The sequence below is a fragment of the Pseudorca crassidens genome, chromosome 20, assembly GCF_039906515.1.
Source record: "Pseudorca crassidens isolate mPseCra1 chromosome 20, mPseCra1.hap1, whole genome shotgun sequence".
In the NCBI taxonomy this organism is placed as follows: domain Eukaryota; kingdom Metazoa; phylum Chordata; class Mammalia; order Artiodactyla; family Delphinidae; genus Pseudorca; species Pseudorca crassidens.
Genome location: NC_090315.1, coordinates 3,327,116 through 3,351,230, shown reverse-complemented (window position 1 = coordinate 3,351,230; position 24,115 = coordinate 3,327,116). Strand labels below are relative to the sequence as shown.

At 41.6% G+C, this 24,115-nt stretch overlaps 1 protein-coding gene across 13 annotated transcripts in view; it reads right to left on the bottom strand.

Annotated features, from left to right (window-relative positions):
- LOC137214294 (zinc finger protein 773-like) overlaps positions 1 to 24,115 on the bottom strand; it is a 62,538-nt gene that overhangs the window by 2,961 nt on the left and 35,462 nt on the right. For 3 of the 13 annotated variants that reach the window (XM_067717815.1, XM_067717808.1, XM_067717816.1), the window contains 5 exons: positions 18,241 to 18,279; positions 16,337 to 16,463; positions 15,679 to 15,798; positions 10,087 to 15,008; positions 622 to 2,463 (listed from right to left, as the gene is read on the bottom strand). In XM_067717815.1, the coding sequence (XP_067573916.1) occupies positions 13,834 to 15,008; positions 15,679 to 15,798; positions 16,337 to 16,463; positions 18,241 to 18,255 (1,437 nt within the window). In that variant the 5' untranslated portion in view covers positions 18,256 to 18,279 and the 3' untranslated portion in view covers positions 622 to 2,463; positions 10,087 to 13,833. Of the gene's footprint in view, positions 1 to 621; positions 8,084 to 10,086; positions 15,009 to 15,678; positions 15,799 to 16,336; positions 16,583 to 18,240; positions 18,280 to 24,115 lie in introns of all 13 variants that reach the window. The other 10 variants (XM_067717821.1, XM_067717817.1, XM_067717818.1 and 7 more) reach the window with 8 other exon arrangements.

Sequence of the window (24,115 nt, the reverse complement as noted above, 5' to 3'; positions counted from 1 at the left end):
AATCAATGGGGCCAAGCCCACTTTGAACCCCTCATGCTGGGGCTTGGAGTCATGTCCACTCTGTCATGTCCCAGGGTTCACCTCCCAGCTCCAGTTGGACAACAACATGGAACCTAGAAAATGCAAGTCCTAAGGGAAAGACAGGACAGGTGAACAGTCAGTACTAGCCCAGGAGAACAACCAATCCCCCAAAAAACCTGAGGAAAGAAAAACAGTGTCACAAAAAGAACCAGTGTCCCTGCTGGATCCCAACAATTCCTGGTACAGCCAGGGCCCAGGAAATATCAGCTGGAAGGGGGCAGAACCTAGCGCACAGAGGTGTGTGGGTCTACAGAGTCAACTTAGCAGGGAGTGGCTGAGACTGATGGAACCCACTGAACTAATTCCAAGTCTTATGACCCAGAAAAACTTCACTGAAAAAACTTCAGAGCTGCTGGTACTGGGGATACTTCTGAAAGGAGGTCGTACTCATTCAGCCTTGGCACCAACAACACAGATGAGAGGGAAGCAGTAATAGAGATGTGCCCACTGTCTAGGAGTCTGTGAAAAAACAGACTTGCCTTTGGAAAAGGGAAAGGCAGAGACCTGCCCAGGATGCTGGGATAGGTGGGAGGGCCTTACCCAATGATGCAACAAGTGCAAAGGGCTCCAGGATCACATCACGGCACAGGAATCTCTGGGCCTCATCAAGAAGCTTCCATTTCTCCTGGGAAAAGTACCCAGCCACGTCCTCAAAGGTCACAGGGCCCTGTGATGATGGGACAGATTTGTACATAAGCAGCCTCTCTCCCCAGGACCCCATAAGTACTTCTAAACCCAGCCCATACTCTGGGTTCATCATCCACCCCAGCTCCGTGACTTAGAGGGCAGTGGGCCCAATAACTCTTCATGCTTCCTTTATCAGTATGTACGACCCTGAGCAACAACAAGCAGGTGGACAGAGAGATACCATGTAATCTGTGAGCCTGGTATGCAGGGCCCTTTCCCTTTCCTCCAAGACAACAGCCTGAGTGTACTCACTATCATGTCTCCCAGATACAAGCAAACTTAGCCCCATCCTTCTCTCTTATACTTCTAGTACTAGGGCCTGGGGCAATTACTTCACACACTTTCCTCACATGCATATTACTCACTGAACCTCCTCATACATTACATGTCTACCATCATTCTCAGAACAGAAACCTCGTGCTACCATTCTAATTCTGCCCCCCTTGCTCTCTGTCCTTATCAGTTGTTAACAGACCTACATGTCCTAGAGCACTCCCATCACAATCACATCCTCAAGCATTTGTATATACTAGCCCCATTACTAAGACAACCTTTCATGTCTCAGTCCGCTGGCTGCCAAAAATGGGAATCTGTCCATAAAACCTAGGATCTACAGACACCAAGTCCATGAAGACACCTGACACCAGTGCAGGGGCCATAAATGGTTCTGCTGAGTGAACCATTTAATATTTCAGGCAAAGACAAATACTCAAGAGCAAAATAAAGCATGTAAAAGAGGGCAGAAAATGTTATAGAGTTGTGCCATAAGGTCATGTGGATACCTTGAGAAAAGGCTGTCCAGAAGTGGGACAAAAAAGTGCAAAGCCTCTCTATCAGAGTCATGTCTGGTGTGTATGAGCAGCATCCACAAGGCTAGTGTGACTGGAGCCCATTGAGCCAGAAGAATAAGGGATTGTGTTGGAGAGGAAATGGTTCTTTTCAAATTTTACTTTGGTTATATTAAAAATTATTACTTTATAAAAATCTCCACCTTACATAATCCATAGATTAAATTCTGATTTGGAATTATGCTAACATTACATAATAGGATTCAAGAATATATACTTTTTATACTTATCCACCATATTCTTTGATATATCCATTTTTTTCCCCCATACCTGTTCAGAGAGACTATCTGTAATTTCCTACTAGATTTCTTCTCCAGGGGTAGAGATCATGAACCACAATTTACTGAATTCACACTGAATATGACTCTCTGGAAAAGGGATTCTTGCCAGAATCAAAGTGCTTGGCCTCCAGCACTTGGGGATAACTGGGCATCATTGCTGACTCTTTAAACTTAAGAGAACTGCAACAAGCTATAGGACTTGACCTCTAGTCCATCTGCATTGTAGAAACACAGAAATACCTTATTGAGTTCTTAACATCTTGCATTATCACTTTTTACACTTACAATGTCACTTACAATGACAAAAAGTGATAATGACAAAGCATTATCACTTTTTACACTTACAATGATTCATTTTATCACCCTTAAAACAAGTATTTTAACAAGAGAGCTTAATCATTTATGATTTTCCACTAAAATAAGTATTATTCAGGAACTTCCCTGGTGGTCCAGTGATTAAAAATCTGCCTTCCAATGCAGGGGATGCAGGTTGGATCCCACATACTGTGGTGGGGCAACTGAGCCCATGTGCTTCAACGAAAGATCCTGTGTGCTGCAACTAAGACCTGACACAGCCAAAAATAAATAAAACAATACATAAGCATTATTTGAAGAGTACAATCACATTCTACCTGAAAAAGAATTCAGAGTAATGATAGTAAAGATGATTCAAAATCTCAGAAAAAGAATGGAAACAGATGGAGAAAATACAAGAAATGTTTAAAAGAAAGGTAGATTTGATGAACAATACAATACCTGAAATGAAAAATACACTGGAGGGATTCAATAGCAGGATAACTAAGGTAGAAGAACGACTAAGTGAGCTTGGATGACAGAGTGGTGGAAATAACAACATTTAATGAACCAACATTTGCATTATAAGGGTCGAAGAAGAGAAAGGGAAAGGGCCTGAGAAAATATTTGAGGAGATTACAGCCGAAAACATCCCTAACATGGGAAAGGAAACACCCGAGTCCAAGAAGTGCAGAGTCCCATACAGGATAAACCCAAGGAGAAACACACCAAAACACATATTAATCAAACTGATACAAATTAAACACAAAGGAAAAATATTAAAAGCAGCAAGGGAAAAGCAACAAATAACACACAAAGGAATGATAACCATAAGGCTATATCAGCTGATTTTTCAACAGAAACTCTGCAGGCCAAAGTGGCACAATATATATTTAAATGGTGAAAGGGAAAAAACCTACAACCAGCAATACTCTACTCAGCAAGGCTTTCATTCAGATTAGATGGAGAAATTAAAAGCTTTACAGACAAGACAAGCAAAAGCAAAGAGAATTCACCACCAGACCAACTTTGCAAAAAGTGCTAAAAGAACTTCTCTAGGCAGAAAAGAAAAGGTCACAACTAGAAACAAGAAAATCACAAAAGGGAAAGCTCATCAGTAAAGGCAGACAGTAAAAGAAGGAAACCAAAAAAAAAAAAAAAAAAAAGAAGGAAACCATCCACACACGAAATATGATATCAAAACAGCAACCATGAGGAGTACAAATGTAGGAAATGGGAATTGCGTTTGAAATTAAGACACCAGCACCTCAAAACAATCTTGTACATACATAGACTGCTATATAAAAACCACATAGATGCAGGGGACACGGGTTCAAGTCCTGGTCGGGTAAGATCGCACATGCTATGGAGCAAGTAAGCCTGTGTGCCACAACTACCGAGTGTGCACTCTAGAGCCCCCAAGCCACAATTACTGAGCTCACGTGCCTAGAGCCAATGCTCTGCAATGAGAAGCCATGTAAATGAAAAGCCTGCACACTGCAATGAAGAGTAGCTCCCAATTGCCGCAACTAGAGAAAGCCCGCACACAGCAACAAACACCCAACTCAGCCAAAAAGAAAAAAAACATACAGGCAGACTGCAAACCAAAAAATTACAATAGGTTCAAAAAAAGAAAAAAAAAACCCCAAACACAACACTAAAGATAATCATCAAACCACAAGAGATGAAATCAAAAGGAAGGGAAGACAGAACACCAGACAAAAACAAATCCAAAGTTGGGGAACTATGATCCCTCAAGCCATGGGAAGAAGAAAAAATAAAAGAAATTGCCTATATGAAATCCAAAGAAAGCTGGAGTAGCAATACTCATATCACACAAAATAGACTTTATGGTACAAGAGACAAAGAAGTACTGCAGAATGATCAAGGGATCAATCTATAATGAAAAAAACGCTAACAGCCATAAGAAGAGAAACTGACAGCAACACAATGATGGGGGGACTTTAACACCCCACTTACACCAATGGACAGATCATCCAGAGAATCAATATGGAAAAACAAGCCTTAAATGACACATTAGACAAGATGGCATTAATTGATATTTAAACCACATTGCATCCAAAAGCAACTGAATACACATTCTTTTCAAGTATACCTAGAACATTCTCCAGGATAGAACACATCCTGGGCCACAAAGAAAACCTTGGTAAATTTACATGAAATCATATCAAGCACCTTGTCCATATGAGATTAGAAATAAATTACACAACGAACTATTAAAAAAAAACCCCACACATGGAGGCTGAACATGTTACTAAAAAACAATGGATCACTGAATACATGAAAGAAAATCAAAAACTACCTAGAGGGTTTCCCTGGTGGCACAGTGGTTGAGAGTTCACCTGCCGATGCAGGGGACACAGTTTTGTGCCCCGGTATGGGAAGATCCCACATGACGTGGAGCAGCTGGGCCTGTGAGCCATGGCCCCTGAGCCTGCACGTCCAGAGCCTGTGCTGTGCAACGGGAGAGGCCACAACAGTGAGAGGCCTGCGTACCACAAAAAAAACAAAAAAAACAAAAAAAAAAACTACCTAGAGACAAAGGATGATGAAAACACACTGATCCAAAACTATGGGATGTAGCAAAAACAGTTCTAAGAGCGAAGTTTATAACAATACAATCTTTCCTCAGGAAACAAGAAAAATCTTCAATAAATAACCTAATCTTACTTACACCTAAAGCAAATAATAGCAAAGATCAATGAAACTAAAAGCTGTTTTTTTGAAAACATAAACCTTGCCAGAGTCATCAAGAACAACAGGTGAGGGCTCAAATCAATAAAAACGGACACCACAAAAATACAAAGGCTCCTAAGAGACTACTGCAAGCAACTATATACAATAAAATGGACAACCTAGAAGAAATAGGCAAATTCCTAGAAAGATACAACCTACCAAGACTGAGCCAGGAAGAAAAAGAAAATATGAACAAACCACTGACCAGTACTGAAATTAAAACTGATTTAGAAAAAAACTTCCAACAAACAGAAAGGCCAGGACCAGATGGCCTCATAGAAGAACTTATCAAACATTTAAAAAGAAAACACCTATAAAAAACTGCAGAAGAGGAGACACTCCCAAGCTCATTCTGTGAGGTCATCACCACCCTGATATCAAAACCAAACATACCACCCACACACAAGAAAATTACAGGCCAATATCACTGATGAACATACATGCAAAAACTCCTCAATAAAATACTAGCAAACTGACTACAACACATTAAAAGTATCATACACCATGATCAAGTAGGATTTACCCAGGGATGCAAGGATTCTTCAATATATGCAAATCAATCAATGTATACACCGTATTAACAAATTAAAGAATAAAACCAATATGATCATCTCAATAGATGCAGAAAAAGCTTTTGACAAAATTCAAAACTCATTTACGATAAAAACTCTCCAGAAAGTTGGCATGGGGGAACCTACCTCAACATAATAAAGGCCATATACAACAAACCCACAGCTAACATCATTCTCAACGGTGAAACACTGAAAGCATTTCCTCAAAGATCAGGTACAAGACAAGGATGTCCACTCCTGCCAATAGTTTCAGAAGTTCTAGCCACAGCAATCAGAGAACAAAAAGAAAAGAAATGCAAATTGGAAGTAGTAAAACTATCACTGTTTGCAGATGACATGATACTACTCAGAGAAAATCCTAAAGATGTTATCAGAAAACTACTATGCTCATCAGTGAATTTGGTAAACCTGCAGAATACAAAATGAATGCACAAAAATCTCTTGCATTCCTATACACTAACAATGAAAGATCAGAAAGAGAAATTAAGGAAACAATCCCATTCACCACTGCAACAAAAAGAATAAACTACCTAGGAATAAACCTACCTAAGGGGCTTCCCTGGTGGCACAGTGGTTAAGAATCCACCTGCCAATGCAGGGGATGTGGGTTCGAGCCTTTGTCCGAGAAGATCCCACATGCCGCAGAACAGCTGAGCCCCCATACCATAACTACTGAAGCCTGCATGCCTAGAGCCTGTGCTCTGCAACAAGAAAAAAACGCCACTGCAACAAGAAGCCTACGCACCACCACGAGGAAGTAGCCCCTGCTCGGCACGACTAGAGAAAGCCTGCGTGGAGCAACAAAGACCTAATACAGCCCAAGATAAATACATAAATAAATTTATTAAAATAATAATAAAAATAAACGTACCTAAGGAGGCCAAAGACCTGTACTCAGAAAACTGTAAGATGCTGATGAAAGCAATCAAACATGACATAAACAGAGAGATAGACCATGTTCTTGGATTGGAAGAATCTATATTGTGAAAATGACTATACTACCCAAAGCAGTCTACAGATTCAGTGTAGTCCCTAACAAATTACCAATGGCATTTTTCACAGAACTAGAACAAATAATTTTACCATTTGTATGGAAACAGAAAGACCTCGAATAGCCAAAGCAAGCCTGAGAAAGAAAAACGGAGCTGGAAGAATCAGGCTCCCTGACTCCAGACTATACTACAAAGTTAGAGTAACCAAAAGTTTGGCACTGGCACAAAAACAGAAATACAGATTGATGGAACAGGATAGATAGAAAGTCAAGAGATAAACCCACACACCTATGGTCACCTAATCTATGACCAAGGAGGCAAGAATGTAAAATGGAGAAAGGACAGTGTCTTCAATAAGTGGTGTTAGGAAAACTAGACAGCTACATGTAAAAGAATGAAATGAGAACACCCACTAACACCATACACAAAAATAAAGTCAAAATTGATTAAAGACCTAAGTGAAGGCCAGACACTATAAAACTCTTAGAGGAAAACATAGGCAGAACACTTTCAACATAAAGCGCAGCAAGATCTTTTTTGACCCACCTCCTAGAGTAATGAGAATAAAAACAAAAACAAATGGAACCTAATTAACCTTACGAGGTTGTGCACAGCAAAGGAAACCATAAAAAAGACGAAAAGACAACCCACAAAATGAGAGAAAATATTTGCAAACGAAGCAACTGACAAGGGATTAATTTCCAAAATAATCAAACAGTTCATGCAGATCAGTATCGGAAAAAACACAAACAATCCAATCAATAAATTGGCAGAAGACCTAAATAGACATTTCTCCAAAGACATTCAGATGGGCAAATGCACATGAAAAGATGCTCAACATCACTACTATTAGAGAAATGTAAATAAAAACTACAGTGGGAACCACCTCACACTGGTCAGAATGGCCATCATCAAAAAGTCTACAAATAATAAATGCTGGAGAGGATGTGGAAAAATGGGAACCCTCCTACACTGCTGGTGGGAATGTAAATTGGTACAGCTGCTATGGAGAACAGTATAGAGGTTCCTTAAAAAACTAAATATAGTAGTACCATATAATCCAGCAATCCAACTCCTGTGCATATATCCATAGAAAACCACAATCTGAAAAGATACAAGCAGCACAATGTTTACTGCAGCACTATTTACAACAGCCAAGACATGGAAGCAACTTAAGTGTCCACCAATGGAGGAGTGGATAAAGATGTGGTACATATACACACTGGATAAAAAAACCATAAAAAAGAACAAAATAATGCCATCGGTAGCAACATGGATGGACCTAGAGACTGTCATACTGAGTGAAGTAAGTCAAACAGAAAAAGACATGATGATATTGCTAAAAAACAAAAAATAATAGAAATAAACTTATTTACAAAGCAGAAACAGAGCCACAGGTGTAGAAACAAACTTCTTGTTACCGGGGGAAAGCGGGGAGGGGGGGATAATTTGGGAGACTGGGATTGATATATACACACTACTATATATAAAACAGATAACTAATTAGGACTTACTTTATAGCACAGGGAACTCTACTCAGTACCCTGTAATGACCTATATGGGAGAAGACTCTAGAAAAGAATGAATATATGTATATTTATAAGCGATTTACTTTGCTGTACACTTGAAACTAACACAACATTGTAAATCAACTATACTCCAATAAAAATTATTTAAAAAACCCCAAAACCCTCTAAGTGTGTGTATGCTGTAAAACTGAGTTTATGTAATGTATAATAAGTCTGTATCAAAATCTAACAATGGGGTAGTTGAAAAATATGTATAATTTCATTCAAAGAACTAAGTTAAAATTAGTAAGAACAAAATTAAAAACTGGAAATGTTCATTTAAATAAATAATTTTAACATATATGCTAGATAAATGCATATGTACACAAGAACAGATGGCAGGTATGGCTATAAATACAGAAAGTAGACCAAAAAAAAAAAAAAGAAGAAAAAATAAACATGTAAACAAAGAAGAGCCTTCAACAGGGGAACTTATAAAGACATTTTACTCATATATTCATATCTACAGAATACAGCACAAGAAAGGAAAATGAATGTGTTAGGGAACTGAAACCGCCCACCTTGGCCAGGCACAATGATAACCACTTGCCTGAATTGTCTCACAACAGGAAGTTCTGATAAAGAGGTGCTGCCTCTGAAAGCTAACTGGGAGAATTTGGGAGGGTCTGAAAGGAGGAGGGAAAAGATGATATGTCCTGCCTACCTCCCAGAATCCCCCTCACGCTGGAATCCACCTTGGCTGAGAGGTGAGTGCACCACCAGGAAGGACCCTGAGTCAGAACAACTGGCCATAGACAACCCGGAAACTAACCCTATTACCATAAAAGCTGAGATTGCGAGCATCATGGCAGAGCAATTCTCCTGGGTTCCCTACTGTGTTGCTCTTCGCCTAGGCATCCCTTTCCAATAAAGTCTCTTGCTTTGTCAGCATGTGTGTCTCCTTGGACAATTAATTTACGAGTGTTACACAAGTGCCCACTCTCAGACCCTGCAAGGGGTCCCCCTGAAACCATGCAACTCAGATTGGGACTTTACTTGATATCACACACCTGGTCTCAGGACTTAATGAACCTCAGGTTCTTGAAGTCTCCTCACAGAAAGAGTTCAGTGAGACAACGTGATAGGTAAGAATTGGATTTATTTAGCGAGGAACACACTCCACAGACAGAGTGTGGGCCATCTCAGAAGGCGAGAGGCCTCAAAATATGACGTGGTTACTTTTTATGTTCTACGTAATTTCACAGGCTGAGTGGGAGGATTATTCCAACTACTTCCCGGGAAGGGGCAGGTATTTCCAGGAATTGGGCCACCACCCACTTTTTGGCCTTTTAGAGTTAGCCTTAGAACTGGCAGGTCGCTGGTGGGTGTGTTATTTACATGCTCATGTATTACAATGGGAGTATAATGAGCCTCAAGATCCACTGGAAATCAAATCTTCCGCCATCTTGGACCTAATTGGTTCAAACCTGTTTGTTTTAGTCAAGTCCTATGGATATGTCATTCCTTTAAAGGCTGTGCCCTGCCCCTTCCCTCCTGTTTCACCTCTTTCTTCCACAAAGGGATAGCCACGAAAAACATGGGTAAAGTCACACCACATTGCGCAAAAGAAGAAAAACACATCATAAAACATATTACATTCATAAAAAACTTTTAAAACAAGCGAAACTAAACAAGACACGTCAAATAGTTTCCACATAGTTGGCAAAACTATCAAGAAAAGAAAGGAAATGCTTACTTCAAACAGCAGCCAATACATTAAGTTGCTGTGGATGGGGATAATTGTTTGGAAAAATCCCACAGGCTGCTTCTGAGGTCCTATTTATATAGCAATTTTGGCCTGAGCGGTGATATTAATCTCAGAGCTTCTTCAACCGCACATTGAAGTCCTCTGCAATTTTTTTTTCCCAGGCAGGTCATATTTCAAACTTCGGAGAGCCAAGTTTTGGGGGTACAAATGATAACTATAGGACACTAGTAAAAGAACACAGATAAAACACTGCTGAATGAGAAGAGTTGGGGGAGGGCCCGGATGACGCAGCATTTACCTGAATCAGACACATCTGCGCCGGCGCCAGCGGAGTTTGTGGGTGAAGGTGGGGCCCGGGCACTGCGGCACCAACCGCCCGACAGAGTCAGGCCGGATAGCGCCCACGCCGAGCCTCAGACGAAGCTCAGAGAAGCGGGCACGGCGCCTTCCTGGCTCCCTGACCTCTGGCCTTCACAGCGTTGCGAAGTTCCCCGCCTGTGAACACAGCCGAGTTTACAAAATAACGACCTCAGTCGACGCCGGAAAAGCCGCCCAGACTCCGTCCTCTAGAACGGAAGTGACTCTTTCCTGAGCCTTCATTGGCCCAGGGGCGCCCACGAACTGGCGTAGTTTTTTTCCGGGTAATGCAGTTCACAGGCCTCTAGAACCTGTCAAGGGGTGGTGCTCCCCGCCTACAGGAAAAGCCCCGCCTCACTGCCCGGGCTCCTGGGAAAGAGTGTCCTGGAGGCTCTGAGGACGGGGGCGGAGTTTCACGCTTCTTAAAGGAGACGAACCCAGATTTCCATGGAATGTAGTCTTCGCTGGTCCCAGAGAGACAGCCATAATATTTCAAATGTTTCCGAAACCTACAAAACCAAACGGGCACATGATACCAGGTTGTCACTATGACACAAAGTTCATGCATCCATAGCTGGGGTCTATTAAACATTGTCTTATTGCTCTTCCAAAGGATGTAGCCTAAGGCTTTAGACCTCACTGTGTTAGGTCAGAGTCAAGAGAACATAGACTCCAGACAGGGAGCTATAGTGAACAAGACAGAGGAGGAATTTGGGGTGGCCATAAGCAGGTGGACCATGTGTTGCTTCTCTGGTTCCCTCATTAAAGAGTAGAGCCAGTGATGTCCCATTCAGGGACACCATTTTTGAACATGCATCTCTGAAGAAGCATGTAATGAAATACACCTGCACACAGCAATTACCTCACCTTTTCTCTAACTCTGATGGCCTTTCCCCACACCTAAGACCACACTGCCTCTTTATACCTTAAATATCTCAAGCACATCGCCTCCGGGAAGGTGGATCTGAGACTTCTTCTAGCTCCCGGCTTGGCTACCTTGTCCCCTGCAAACATTGGCATCTCAGTGTTTGGCTTCTTGCGCCGCTGATGCAGTAAAAACTTCATATTCACTGTTTGGAATTGCCCACAGTTGGAGTATTCATACCAGGGAAATTGGCAAACACAGCAATCAAGGTTCGGTTAGTTGTTTTATACGTGTCTAGACTTAAAGTAACGGACACTATGTTAATAATGAGGACCATACGTGATGAATAACGATGTGAGCACATTTATTCCACCCAGCGAAGTCATTGAAGAAGTCAAGCTCCAACAGGTTTTTGCCTTCTCAGTTACTAATAAAAGACAGACATTTTATCAAAGAAGACATACACCTGGCAAATAAACACAAAAATGTTCAACATCATGAATCATTAGGGAAATGCAATCAGACCATAGTGAGACACCTCTACACATTTAAACAGGTAATACTGAAACACTAGCCACATCAACCAAGTACTAGAGAGGAATACAGGAAAACCGGAATGCTCCCATACTGTGAATGGCACACAAAAGTGTATAGTCATTGAATTTTGAATATGAAACCATACGTACATATAATTTATTAAACTTATCTGTCATAGACAAAAAGGATACAAACCACAAAAACCCATCCTTTAACAGATGTATGGATAAACAGTCAGGGGGTGGTATATCCAAACAGTATATTTTTCAGGAAAAAAAATGAATTATACTTATCAGCAACTTAAATGATTCTCAAAATAATTATGCATCATGAAAAAGAGACAAATATAAAAGTAAACATTAAGACCCCAATGATATTAAGTGTAGAAAACACTAATTGAATGGGAAAAAAGTAAATCAATACTAGTTGCCTGGGAGTCCTGGGAGAAATGTCAGAAGGTAGATATGGGAGTGATGGATGTTTGTAATTACGATGGTTCTGTGGGTTTACACATATTAAAACTTAACCAAGCTGTACATTTTAGGTATGTTCAGTTCAGCACATACCAACTATACAGCTCAATTAAATAAAAATTGGATTCACATAAAAAATCTGAATCTTTTCTGAATCTCCTTTTCAGTAGAACTCTGGCAACCACATGTTAACCCCATCACATCTCCTTGTCTAATGGGAGGGATTCTGTTGTGGTAGCAGTGAAGACTGGTGAGCAATGAAAGGTGTTTCCACGTGAGTTATCCAGGAACTGCCTGCATCCTAAAAACCACATGCCTGGACTACACGATTTCCACTTTTATTACCCATTATCTTTGTTATGCACCAATGGCCTTGAGATAAACAATCTGAAGATGCTACAGGATCTCAAAACCTTTACATTATTTAGCCTGACACTGACTGGGACCTCAGGAGAGAAACCGCTCTGTATCTCCTGAGAATTTTTGCAAAAACATTATCTTAAACAGCCACAGTCAAGGGAACATTCATGGATGCAATTTTAGAATAGGTTCATCTCTTTTTGTTTGCTAGTCACTCCCTATTAATTCCCTGTTTCTGTACCAAATATGGTTCCCATCTGATGTCTGTAATCTAACGCTCAGCAAAACCAGCCTACCATGTTATGGACATTATGGCACATGGCTCTTTTCCAGCTGGACCTAGAGAACTTCTTCTCTTGAACAGTACTGGGGTCATGATCTGACATCCCATGTGAAAAAAGAGAACTTATGCAGCTCCAAAAAACACTGGTGGTTCATAAAACTGTCCTCATCTCAGGGTGACCTCGGGACCCACCAAAAATTCTAACATCCAGGTCACATTAGTCCCAGAGCCCTGTAGTCTACCCCAGGAGGCTTTAGACAACAATTCAAATTAGATCAAAACTGGAGTGAAAACCATTCTCCGCCATGATACTATCCTTATTGAAGAAAACAAAGATTGGAACACCCACAAAAGACGTGGCTTAAACTATACTCTTTATTTTTTCACAGAGTAGAGCAAATGGAGGCAGATAGTTCCCAAACAGGGTGATCTGGAGCTAGAAACATCCATCGTGAGCATGACATGAGACAATACCACCAAGGAAAGTAAACTGTAAGCTGCCAAGGGAACCGACATTGGGTCACAGTGGTCAAAGCTGCTTAGGTCCTGTCCTTGACAGAAGAGCATGACAACACCCAAGTGCTCAGGCTATTCATGCTTCCCTCCAGAGAACAGGACAGCACAAAAGTCTACCTACCCTGATCACAATGCGATGACTGATGCCCAGTACTGGGATCTGCCACTTGGGAGAGGTAAAAAACTTACAGTGATATTGAGTCCAGCAAGGGGCTTGCACAGGTTACAAAGTAGAGTATAGCTCCTGAAAAGCTTCCTATGAAGCCAGTACTCATAGGCAATCTGCACACGAGGGCTGTTCAGATGTATGGCATTCAACTTCCAGTTGATGACTTCCTCAGAGAGTCTATTCAGTATGATGTATTAACTAAGGAGACAACTCATTCACTGCTCTCATCTCATTTGAAAGCCCTTCTCTAGATGAACTTTCTGGTATCAAATAAGGTAAGACCTTTGGCTGAAATCTTTCCTACATTTGCTGTACTCATACGGTCTATCTGAGCTGTGAAGTTTCAGTGCTCAGTCAGAGCAGACCTTTGACAGAAAACTTTTCCACATCTGCTGTACTGATGAGGCCTTTCTGGGGTGTGAGCTTTTCGGTGTTGAGTAAGCTGGATGCTTTGGCCAAAGAATTCTCCTCATTCAGAATTCTCCTCATATGGTTTTTCTCCAATGTGAACTCTGGTGCTTAATAAGAGTAGAGCTTTGGCTAAAACACTTTCCACATTCACTGCACTTATAAGGCCTTTCGCCAGTGTGAACTCTCTGGTGCGTAGTGAGAATAGAGTTTTGGCTAAAACATTTCCCACATTCACTGCACTTGTAAGTCTTTGCTCCAGTGTGAATTCTCTGGTGGACCTGAAGGTGGGCCCTTTGCCTAAAGGACTTCCCACATTCACTACACTCATAAGGCCTTTCCCCAGTGTGAATTCTTCTATGTTTAATGAGGCTGGCGATGTACCTAAAGACTTTCCCACATTCACTGCACTCATAAGGCCTCTCTCCAGTGTGGACTCTCTGATGCTGAACAAGCATGCGTTTATAGGTGAAGGCTTTTCTGCATTCTCCACATTCATAAGGTCTCTCTCCAGTGTGGACTCTCTGGTGCTGAATAAGTTTGCTTTTAGTAATGAAGGTTTTCCCACATTCACTGCACTCGTAAGGCTTGGCTCCAGTGTGAATTCTCTGGTGAACAATAAGTTGGGCGTTTTGTCTAAAGAACTTCCCACATTCTCTACACTCATAAGGCCTTTCCCCAGTGTGAATTCTTCTATGTATAACAAGGTTGGAGTTGCATCTAAAGACTTTCCCACATTCACTGCATTCATAAGGTCTTTCTCCAGTGTGGACTCTCTGGTGCTGAGCAAGCCTGTATTTACGGCAGAAGGCCTTCCCACATTCACTGCACTTGTAACGCTTTTCTCCATTGTGAAAGGCCTCTACAAACTTGGTGTCCTTTTGTGGAGTGACCTGGTGCTGGAGAAGGCCAGAGCTACAAGGGAAATCCTTCCCAGACTCCTGGAATGTGAAAGACTTCTTGGATGCATGGACGGTGTGGCTCTTCATAAAGGTCTTACCCACGTCTCTTCTAAAGAGTTCCTCTCCAGTGTGCTGGTGAAACTGCACACCTGCCCCACAGAGTTTCTGGCCAGGGTTTGTGCCAAGGTCCTCAGCTAGTTGCAAACCACCTTCTAAGGACAGGCAGCACGTCTGCCAGGGATAGGACTTCAGGGTGGACAGGTCTGCCTCTGAAGTATTTATTTGTGGCACTTCTACAGAAACATTCTGCTCAGAAGGTGTCTGCTTGTTCTCTGCTATATACCAACACCCTGAAAGCAGAGAAATACGGGTAAACTTGACATAGGATTTTGGTATAAGAAGGCAGCCCCATCACAAATGTTTGTCTGACATAGAAAGGAATAAATCTATGGGACTGTTTTCAAGACAAGAAGTTGCAGGGAGGCTAGGCAAGCCTTGCTGTACAGTACTGACCCTCTACACATCACAGGACAGGGAGCACTCACCAGGCGAATGACAGAAGGATGCGGTGGAATGCATAAAGGAGCTAGGGGTCCACAACTCATTCCTCCAGGAACAGTTTTCACTAGGACCTTGGCTGCTGGTGACATGTGTGTGCTATGTGGAAAGCTGTGTCCAGGTCCAGGAAAATCTGATTTTCACTAAGTAGCTGGCGTTCAAGGACTATTTTGAGGAGAGGTGCAGACCTCATGAAACATTAAGTGTAGGTGAACAGTGGAAAGCACAGCAGAGGGAGGATGGAGAGGAACAATTAGGAGTGGAAGATAGAGAGGTAAGGGATAATTCTGGGTTGGAAGTCAGAGGAAAAATCACAGGAGGCAAGTGTCAAGGATGGAGGAGAAACAGAAATGAGGTACACAGTCACTGGCCTTGACACCAAAACAGTGTTGGGTATGGGACATGTTCCTGATATGATGTGAATCAAACCATGATGTCACTTCCTCCCCCAATGCTAATTACCAGGGCCGGGCCATATTTGAGCCCCTCTTGCTCTGTCTGGAGTCATGTCCACTCTGTCATGTACCCAGGGTTCTCCTCTCAGCTCCAGCTGGACAACATGGTACCTAGAAGATGAAAGTCCTAAGAGAAAGACACAACAGGTGAACAGTCGGTACTGGCCTGAGGTGCAACCAATCCCAAAACAACCTCAGGAAAAAAATATGTAACAAAAAGAATCTTTCAGATGAGGGTCTCACAGAAACAGTCAAGAAGACCCCACAAATACTGACCACATTAAGTCCCAACAATTCCTGGAATGGTAAGGCCCCAAGAAATGTCAGCTGGAAGGTGGCAGAGCCTGGAGCACAGAGGTGCAAGGGTCTATGGAGTCAACTTAGCAGGGAGTGGCTGAGACTAGTGGAACCCACTGAACTAATTCCAAGTCTTATGACCCAGAAAAACTTCACTGAAAAAACTTCAGAGCTGCTGGTATTGGGGATACTCCTGAAAGGAGATCGTATACACATTCACTCAGCCTTGGCACCAACAACACAGATGAGAGGGAAGCAGTAATATAGATGTGCCCACTGTCTAGCTGTGAAAAAACAGACTTGCTTTTGGAAAAACGGGGAAAGGCGGAGACCTGCCTGGGATGCTGGGATAGGTGTGAGGGCCTTACCCAATGACGCAGCAAGTGCAAAGGTCTCCAGCATGACATCATGGTACAGGAATCTCTGGGCCTCATCAAGAAGCTTCCATTCCTCCTGGGAAAAGTATACAGCCACGTCCTCAAAGGTCACAGAGCCCTGTGATGACAGGGACAGATGTCTCCATAAGCAGCCTCTCTCCCCAGGACCCCATAAGTGCCCCTAACCCATACTCACTCGGTTCATCTTCCTCCCCAGCTCCCTAACTTAGAGGGCACCTAATAACTCTTCATACTTCCTTGAGCACTAGGTACAACTCTCAGCAACAACAGGTAGGTAGGTGGGCAGAGAGATGCCATCTAAGCTGTGAGCCTGGTATGCATGTCTCCCTCCCTCTCCTGCAAGACAACAGCCTGAGAGTCCCCAGGATCATGTCTCCCAGACACAAACAAACTTGGGCTCATCATTCTCTGTTAAACTCCTGGTATGAGGGCTCTGGGGCAATTTGGTCACACACCTTCCCCACATGCACACTCACTGGCTAACTCCTCATACATCTGATCCCCTTCACCAACACCCAGCCCACAAAACTGGCATGTCTCCTGCCTCCTCACATACCCTCCTGCACATGGCATCAGAAAGTTCCTGCCAATGCAACAGGATCCCACCATACCCCAACTCTCCACCGGTCTGTTCTGAATGCTTCCCCACCAGGCCTTGTTCCTGCCTTTAACCTCAGTCAAAACATGCAAATCTAAATACGCCTGTTCATGTTCCACCTCTGTATTGCACATTATGTCTCTTCACCAGTTGCAATCTCTGTCCATATAACACCCATTCAAAATCCACACCCACTTGACACACCTTAGGTAAACTCATCTGACATTCTGTCAGAAACTACCCAAGTTCCACCACAAAAGCCTAGTGAGTGCACAGGAAGAAAAATAACCACCAGCCTGACTTTACTTTTACTTCACCTACATTCTGCTTTCCCTCTGTATCAATTAATCAATTTCATAGGCACTCCCCCATAAAAACCTGAGCCACCTGATGGACTTTCCCTCCCGCCCCCCACCTTCCCACTGATGACCACTCTTCTTATCTGTCTTTGTGACAGCCTCCTTATCTTCCCTTGTCCCCTAATGGCAACCTGAAGCCTCCGCCAGCACTCTAGATCTGCACGTTCAGCCGTCCCCTTGTCTCCTATACTTGGAGTCACTGGAACATCTGAGAATCAAAACAGCCAAAACCCAATTCCTAATACTCTCATGGAAAAGGACCGCTACCACTGACTTCCCCATCTCAGTTGATGGCACTGCCACCCTTCCAGATGCAAAGGGAAAAAAAACTTGGAGTTATCCGTGAGACCTCCACATTAGAAAATCTGATCAGTCCCTACTTTAAAAGCAAATCCAGAAGCCAAGTATTTCTCCTACCTCCTCATGCACCACTTTGGTCCAGCAAGAACTAATGTGCATCTGGATGACTGCAATACCTCCTTCATTATCTCCTTTTCTTTCTCTCCCCCAGTCTCTTGTGCACTCTGCAGCCAGGAGTAGCCTCTTAAAACCTAAGTCACATCACTTTCCCTCTCTGTTCCAAAAATTCCATGTCTTCCATCATTCTCAGAACAGAAACCTCTTCTCAGTCTACCATTCTAGGTCTAACTCTGGCCCCCTTGCTCTCTGTTCTTACCAGCTGTTAACAAAGACCTACAAGTCCTAAAACACTCCCATCTCAATCTCATCCTCAAACATTTATACATATTACCTGCTATACCTAAGACAACCTTTCACATCTCAGTCCACTGGCTGCCAAAAATGGGAATCTGTCCATATAACCTCTGGCCTGGACTTGGAAACCTGGGCTTAGGGTCCCCAGACACCAAGTCCAGGAAGAGTGGCAGCAAAAGACTTATAGGACACCTGACACTCACCAGTGCAGGGTCCATAAGTGGTTCTGCTGAATGTGGAACCTGTGGGAAGAGTAGGGCCATGTAATATTAATTCCCATCAGCAACATAGACAAAAAAGGTTAATGAGTGAACCATTTAATATTTCAGATGAAGACAAATGCTCAAGAGGAAACTAAAGCATAAAAGAGGGCAGAAAATGTTACAGTTGTACCATAAGGTCATGTGGATATCTTGAGAAAAGGCCTTCCAAAAGTGGGACAAACAAGTACAAAGCCTGTCTATCAGAGTCATGCCTGGTGTCTTTGAGCAGCATTTACAAAGCTTATGACTGGAGCCCACTGAGCCCAGAAGAATAAGGGATCGTGTTGGCAAGGAAATGGTGTTGGCATGTCATAAAGCACTATTATAGTCCTAAGTCACAAATATCAAAATTAAGTCTCATTTTACATACAGGTCTGTTTCTGACACTTCCATTTGATTCCCTCTTCTATTTCTCCCTTGCTAATAATATATTTTTCTCTTCTTGTAGCTTGTAGTTGGCCCTCACATCTGATGAGAAGTTCGTATATTATACTTCCTTTTCCAATTTTACTTCGTTATCTTTTTGTTTTGTTGTTGTTGTTGTTGTTGTTTTGCAGTATGCGGGCCTCTCATTGTTGTGGCCTCTCCCGTTGTGGAGCACAGGCTCCAGACACGCAGGCTCAGCGGCCATGGCTCACAGGCCCAGCCACTCTGTGGCATGTGGGGTCTTCCCAGACCAGGATACGAACCCGTGTCCCCTGCATTGGCAGGTGGACTCTCAACAACTGCACCACCAGGGAGGCCCCTTTGTTATCTTATAAATTATTGCTTTATATAAAATTTCAGCTTACATAATCCATATACTAAATTCTGATTAGAAATTATTATAACATTATGGAAACTGATTCAAGATGGCAGAGTAGAAGGATGTGTGTTCACTGCCTTTTGTGAGCGCACTGGAATTACAACTTACTACTGAACGATCATTGACAGGAAGACACTGGAACTCAGGAAAAAAGATACCCCACATCCAAAGACAAAGCAGAAACCGCAATGAGAGAGTAGGAGAGGTGCAATCACAATAAAATCAAATTCCATAACTACTGGATGGGTGACTCACAAACTGGAGAACACTTATAGCACAGAAGTCCACCCACTGGAGTGAAGGTTCTGAGCCCCAAGTCAGGGTTCCAACCTTGAGGTCTGGCAACAGGAGGAGGAATTCCCAGAGAAACAGACTTTGAAGGCTAGCAGAATTTGACTACAGGACTTCGACAGGACTGGGGGAAACATATACTCCAAGCTTGGAGGGCATACACAAAGTAGTGTGCACATCAGGACCCAAGGGGAAGGAGTAGTGACTCCATAGGAGACTGAGCCAGACCTACCAGCTAGTGTTGGAAGGTATCCTGCAGATGCAGAATATGGCTGTGGCTCACCACAGGGACAAGAATAGCGGCAGCAGAAGCTCTGGGAAGTACTTGGCATGAGCCCTCCCAGAGTCCACCATTAGCCCCATCAAAGAGGCTGTAGCCTCCAGTGCTGCATCGCCTCAGGCCAAACAACCAACAGGGAGGGAACTCAGCCCCACTCATCAGCAGACAAAACAATTAAAGTTTTACTGAGCTCTGCCCACCAGAGCAACACCCAGCTCTACCCACCACCAGTCTCTCCCATCAGGAAGCTTGCAAAAGCCTCTTAGATAGCCTCATCCACCAGAGGGCAGACAACAGAAGCAAGAAAAACTACAATGCTGCAGCCTGTGGAATGAAAACCACGTTCACAGAAAAACAAACAAAATGAAAAGGCAGATGACTATGTACCAGATGAAGAAACAAGATAAAATCCCAGAAAAACTACTAAATGAAGTGGAGATAGGCAAAACTCGGAAAAAGAATGGAGGCAAAGATCAAGAAGATGCAAAAAATGTTTAAAAAGACCTAGAAGAATTAAAGAACAAACAAACAGAGATGAATAATACAATAACCAAAATGAAAAATATACTAGAAGGAATCAATACCAGAATAACTGAGGCAGAACTCACCTGGAAGACAGAATGGTGGAATTCACTGCTGCAGAACAAAAAAAAAGAATGAAAAGAAAAGAAGACAGTCTAAGAGACCTCTGGGACAAAGTTAAATGCAACAGCATTCGTATTATACAGGTCCCAGAAGCAGAAGAGAGAGACAACGGACCTGAGAAACTATTTGAAGAGATTATAGTTGAAAACTTCCCTAACATGGGAAAGGAAATAGCCACCCAAGTCTGGGAATCACAGAGAGTCCCAGGCAGAACAAACCCAAGGAGTAACATGCTGAGACACATAGTAATCAAACTAACAAAAATGAAAGACAAAAAAAAATTATTGAAAGCAGCAAGGGAAAAATGACAAATAACATACAAGGGAACTCCCATAAGGTTAACAGCTGATTTCTCAGCAGAAACTCTACAAGCCAGAAGGGAGTGGCATGATATATTTAAAGTGATGAAAAGAACCTACACGAAGATTAATCTCATTCAGGATCTCATTCAGATTTGTCGGAGAAATCAAAACCTTTACAGACCAGCAAAAGCTAAGAGAATTCAGCATCACAAAACCAGCTCTATAACAAATGCTAAAGGAACTTCTCTAAGTGGGAAACACAAGAGAAGAAAAGGATCTACAAAAACAAACCCAAAACAATTAAGAAAATCGTGACAGGAACATCCATATCGGTAATTACCTTAAACGTGAATGGATTAAATGCTCCAACCACAAGACACAGGCTCACTGAATGGATACAAAAACAAGACACATATACATGCTGTCTACAAGAGACCCACTTAAGGGGTAAGACTTAGGGACACATAAGACTGAAAGTGAGGGGATGGAAAAAGATATTCCATGCAAATGGAAATCAAAAGACAGCTGGAGTAGCAATACTCATATCAGATAAAATAGACTTTAAGATAAAGAATGTTACAAGAGACTAGGAAGGACACTACATAATGACAAAGGGATCAATCCAAGAAGCAATAACAATTATAAATATATATGCACCCAACATAGGAGCACCTCAATACATAAGGCAAATGTTAACAGCCATAAAAGAGGAAATTGACAGTAACACAATAATGATGGGGGACTTTACGACCTCACTTACATTAATGGACAGATCATCCAGACAGAAAATTAATAAAGAAACACAAGCTTTAAATGACGCAGTAGGCCAGATAGATTTAATTGATATTTATAGAACATTCCATCCAAAAACAGCAGATTACACTTTCTTCTCAAGTGTACACAGAACATTCTCCAGGATAGATCACATCCTGGGTCACAAATCAAGCCTCAGTAAATTTAAGAAAATTGAAATCATATTAAGGATCTTTTCCAACCACAATGCTATGAGATTAGAAATCAATTACAGGGGAAAAAGGTAAAAAACACACACAGAGGCTAAACAGTATGTTACTAAATAACCAAGAGATCACTGAAGAAATCAAAAAATATCTAGAGACAAATGACAATGAAAACACAACGATCCAAAACCTATGGGATACAGCAAAAGCAGTTCTAAGAGGGAAGTTTATAGCAATACAAGCCTACTTCAAGAAACAAGAAAAATCTCAAATAAACAATCTAAACTTAGACCTAAAGGAACTAGAGAAAGAAGAACAAACAAAACTCAAAGTTAGTAGAAGGAAAGAAATCATAAAGATAAGAGCAGAAATAAATGAAATAGAAACAAAGAAAACAATAGCAAAGATCAATAAAACTAAAAGCTGGTTCTTTGAGAAGATAAACAAAACTGATAAACCTTTAGCCAGACTCATCAAGAAAAAGAGGGAGAGGACTCAAATCAATAAAATTAGAAATGAAAAATGAGAAGTTACAACAGACACCACAGAAATACAAAGCATCGTAAGAGACTACTAAGGGACTTCCCTGGTAGTACAGTGGTTAAGAATCCATCTGCCAATGCAGGGGACACAGGTTTGGGCCCTGCTCTGGGATAATCCCACATGCCGTGGAGCAACTAAGCCCGTGCACCACAACTACTGAGCCCAGGTGCCACAACTAATGAAGCCTGCATGCCTAGAGCTTGTGCTCCACAACAAGAGAAGCTGCCACACTGAGGAGTCCACACACCGCAACAAAGACCCAATGCAGCCAAAAATAAATAAAATAAATAAATAAATAAAATTTTTAATTGAAGAATAAAAGCCATATGATCATCTCAATAGATGCAGAAAAAGCTTCTGACAAAATTCAACATTCATTTACATGATAAAAACTCTCCAGAAAGTGGGCATCGAGGGAACCTACCTCAACATAATAAAGGTCATATACAATAAACCCACAGCAAACATCATTCTCAATGGTGGAAAACTGAAAGCATTTCCTGTAAGATCAGGAACAAGACAAGGATGTCCATTCTTGCCACTATTATTCAACATAATTCTTGAAGTAGTAGTCATGGCAATCAGAGAAGAAAAAATAAAAGGAATACAAATTGGAAAAGAAGAAGTAAAAGTGTCACTGTTTGCAGATGACATGATACTATACATAGAGAATCCTAAAGATGCCACCAGAAAACTACTAGAGCTCATCAATGAATTTGGTAAAGTTGCAGGATACAAAATTAATGCATAAAAGTCTCTTGCATTCCTATACACTAACAATGAAAGATCAGAAAGAGAAATTAAGGAAATAATCCCATTCACCATTGCAACAAAAAAGAATAAAATACCTAGGAATAAATGTACCAAGGAGGTAAAAGACCTGTACTCAGAAACTGTAATACACTGATGAAAGAAAACAAAGATGACACAGATGGAGAGATATACCATGTTTTTGGATTGGAAGAATCAATATTGTGAAAATGACTATACTACCCAAAGCAATCTACAGATTCAATGCAATCTCTATCAAATTACCAGTGGCATTTTTTACAGAACTAGAACAAAAAAATCTTAAAATCTGTATGGAGACACAAAAGACCCCGAATAGCAAAAGCAGTGTTGAGGGAATAAAATGGCACTGGAGGAATCAGACTCCTTGTCTTTAGACTATACTACAAAGCTACAGTAATCAAAACAATATGGTACTGACACAAGAACAGAAATATAGATCAATGGAACAGGACAGAAAGCCCAGAGAAAAACTCAAGCACCTATGGTCAACTAATCTATGACAAAAGAGGCAAGGATATACAATGGAGAAAAGACAGTCTCTTCAATAAGTGGTGCTGGGAAAACTGGACAGCTACATGTAGAGAATGAAATTAGAACACTCCCTAACACCATACACAAAAATAAACTCAAAATGGATTAGAGACCTAAATGTAAGACTGGACACTATAAAACTCTCAGAGGAAAATATAGGAAGAACACTCTTTGACATAAATCACAGCAAGATCTTTTTTGATCCACCTCCTAGAGTAATGGAAATAAAAACAAAAATAAACAAATGGGACCTAATAAAGGTTAAAAGCTTTTGCAAAGCAAAGGAAACCACAAACAAGACGAAAAGACAGCCCTCAGAATGGGAGAAAATACTTGCAAATGAATCAATGGACAAAGGATTAATCTCCAAAATATGTAGACAGATCATGCAGCTCAATATTAAAAAAACATACAACCCAATCCAAAAATGGGCAGAAGACCTAATTAGACATTTCTCCAAAGACATACAGATGACCAAGAAGCACATGAAAAGTCACTCAACATCACTAATTATTAGAGAAATGCAAATCAAAACTGCAATGAGGTGTCATCTCACACCAGTTAGAATGGGCATCATAAGAAAATCTGCAAACAACAAATGCTAGAGAGGGTGTGGAGAAAAGGGAACTGTCTTTCACTGTTGGTGGGAATGTAAATTGATACAGCC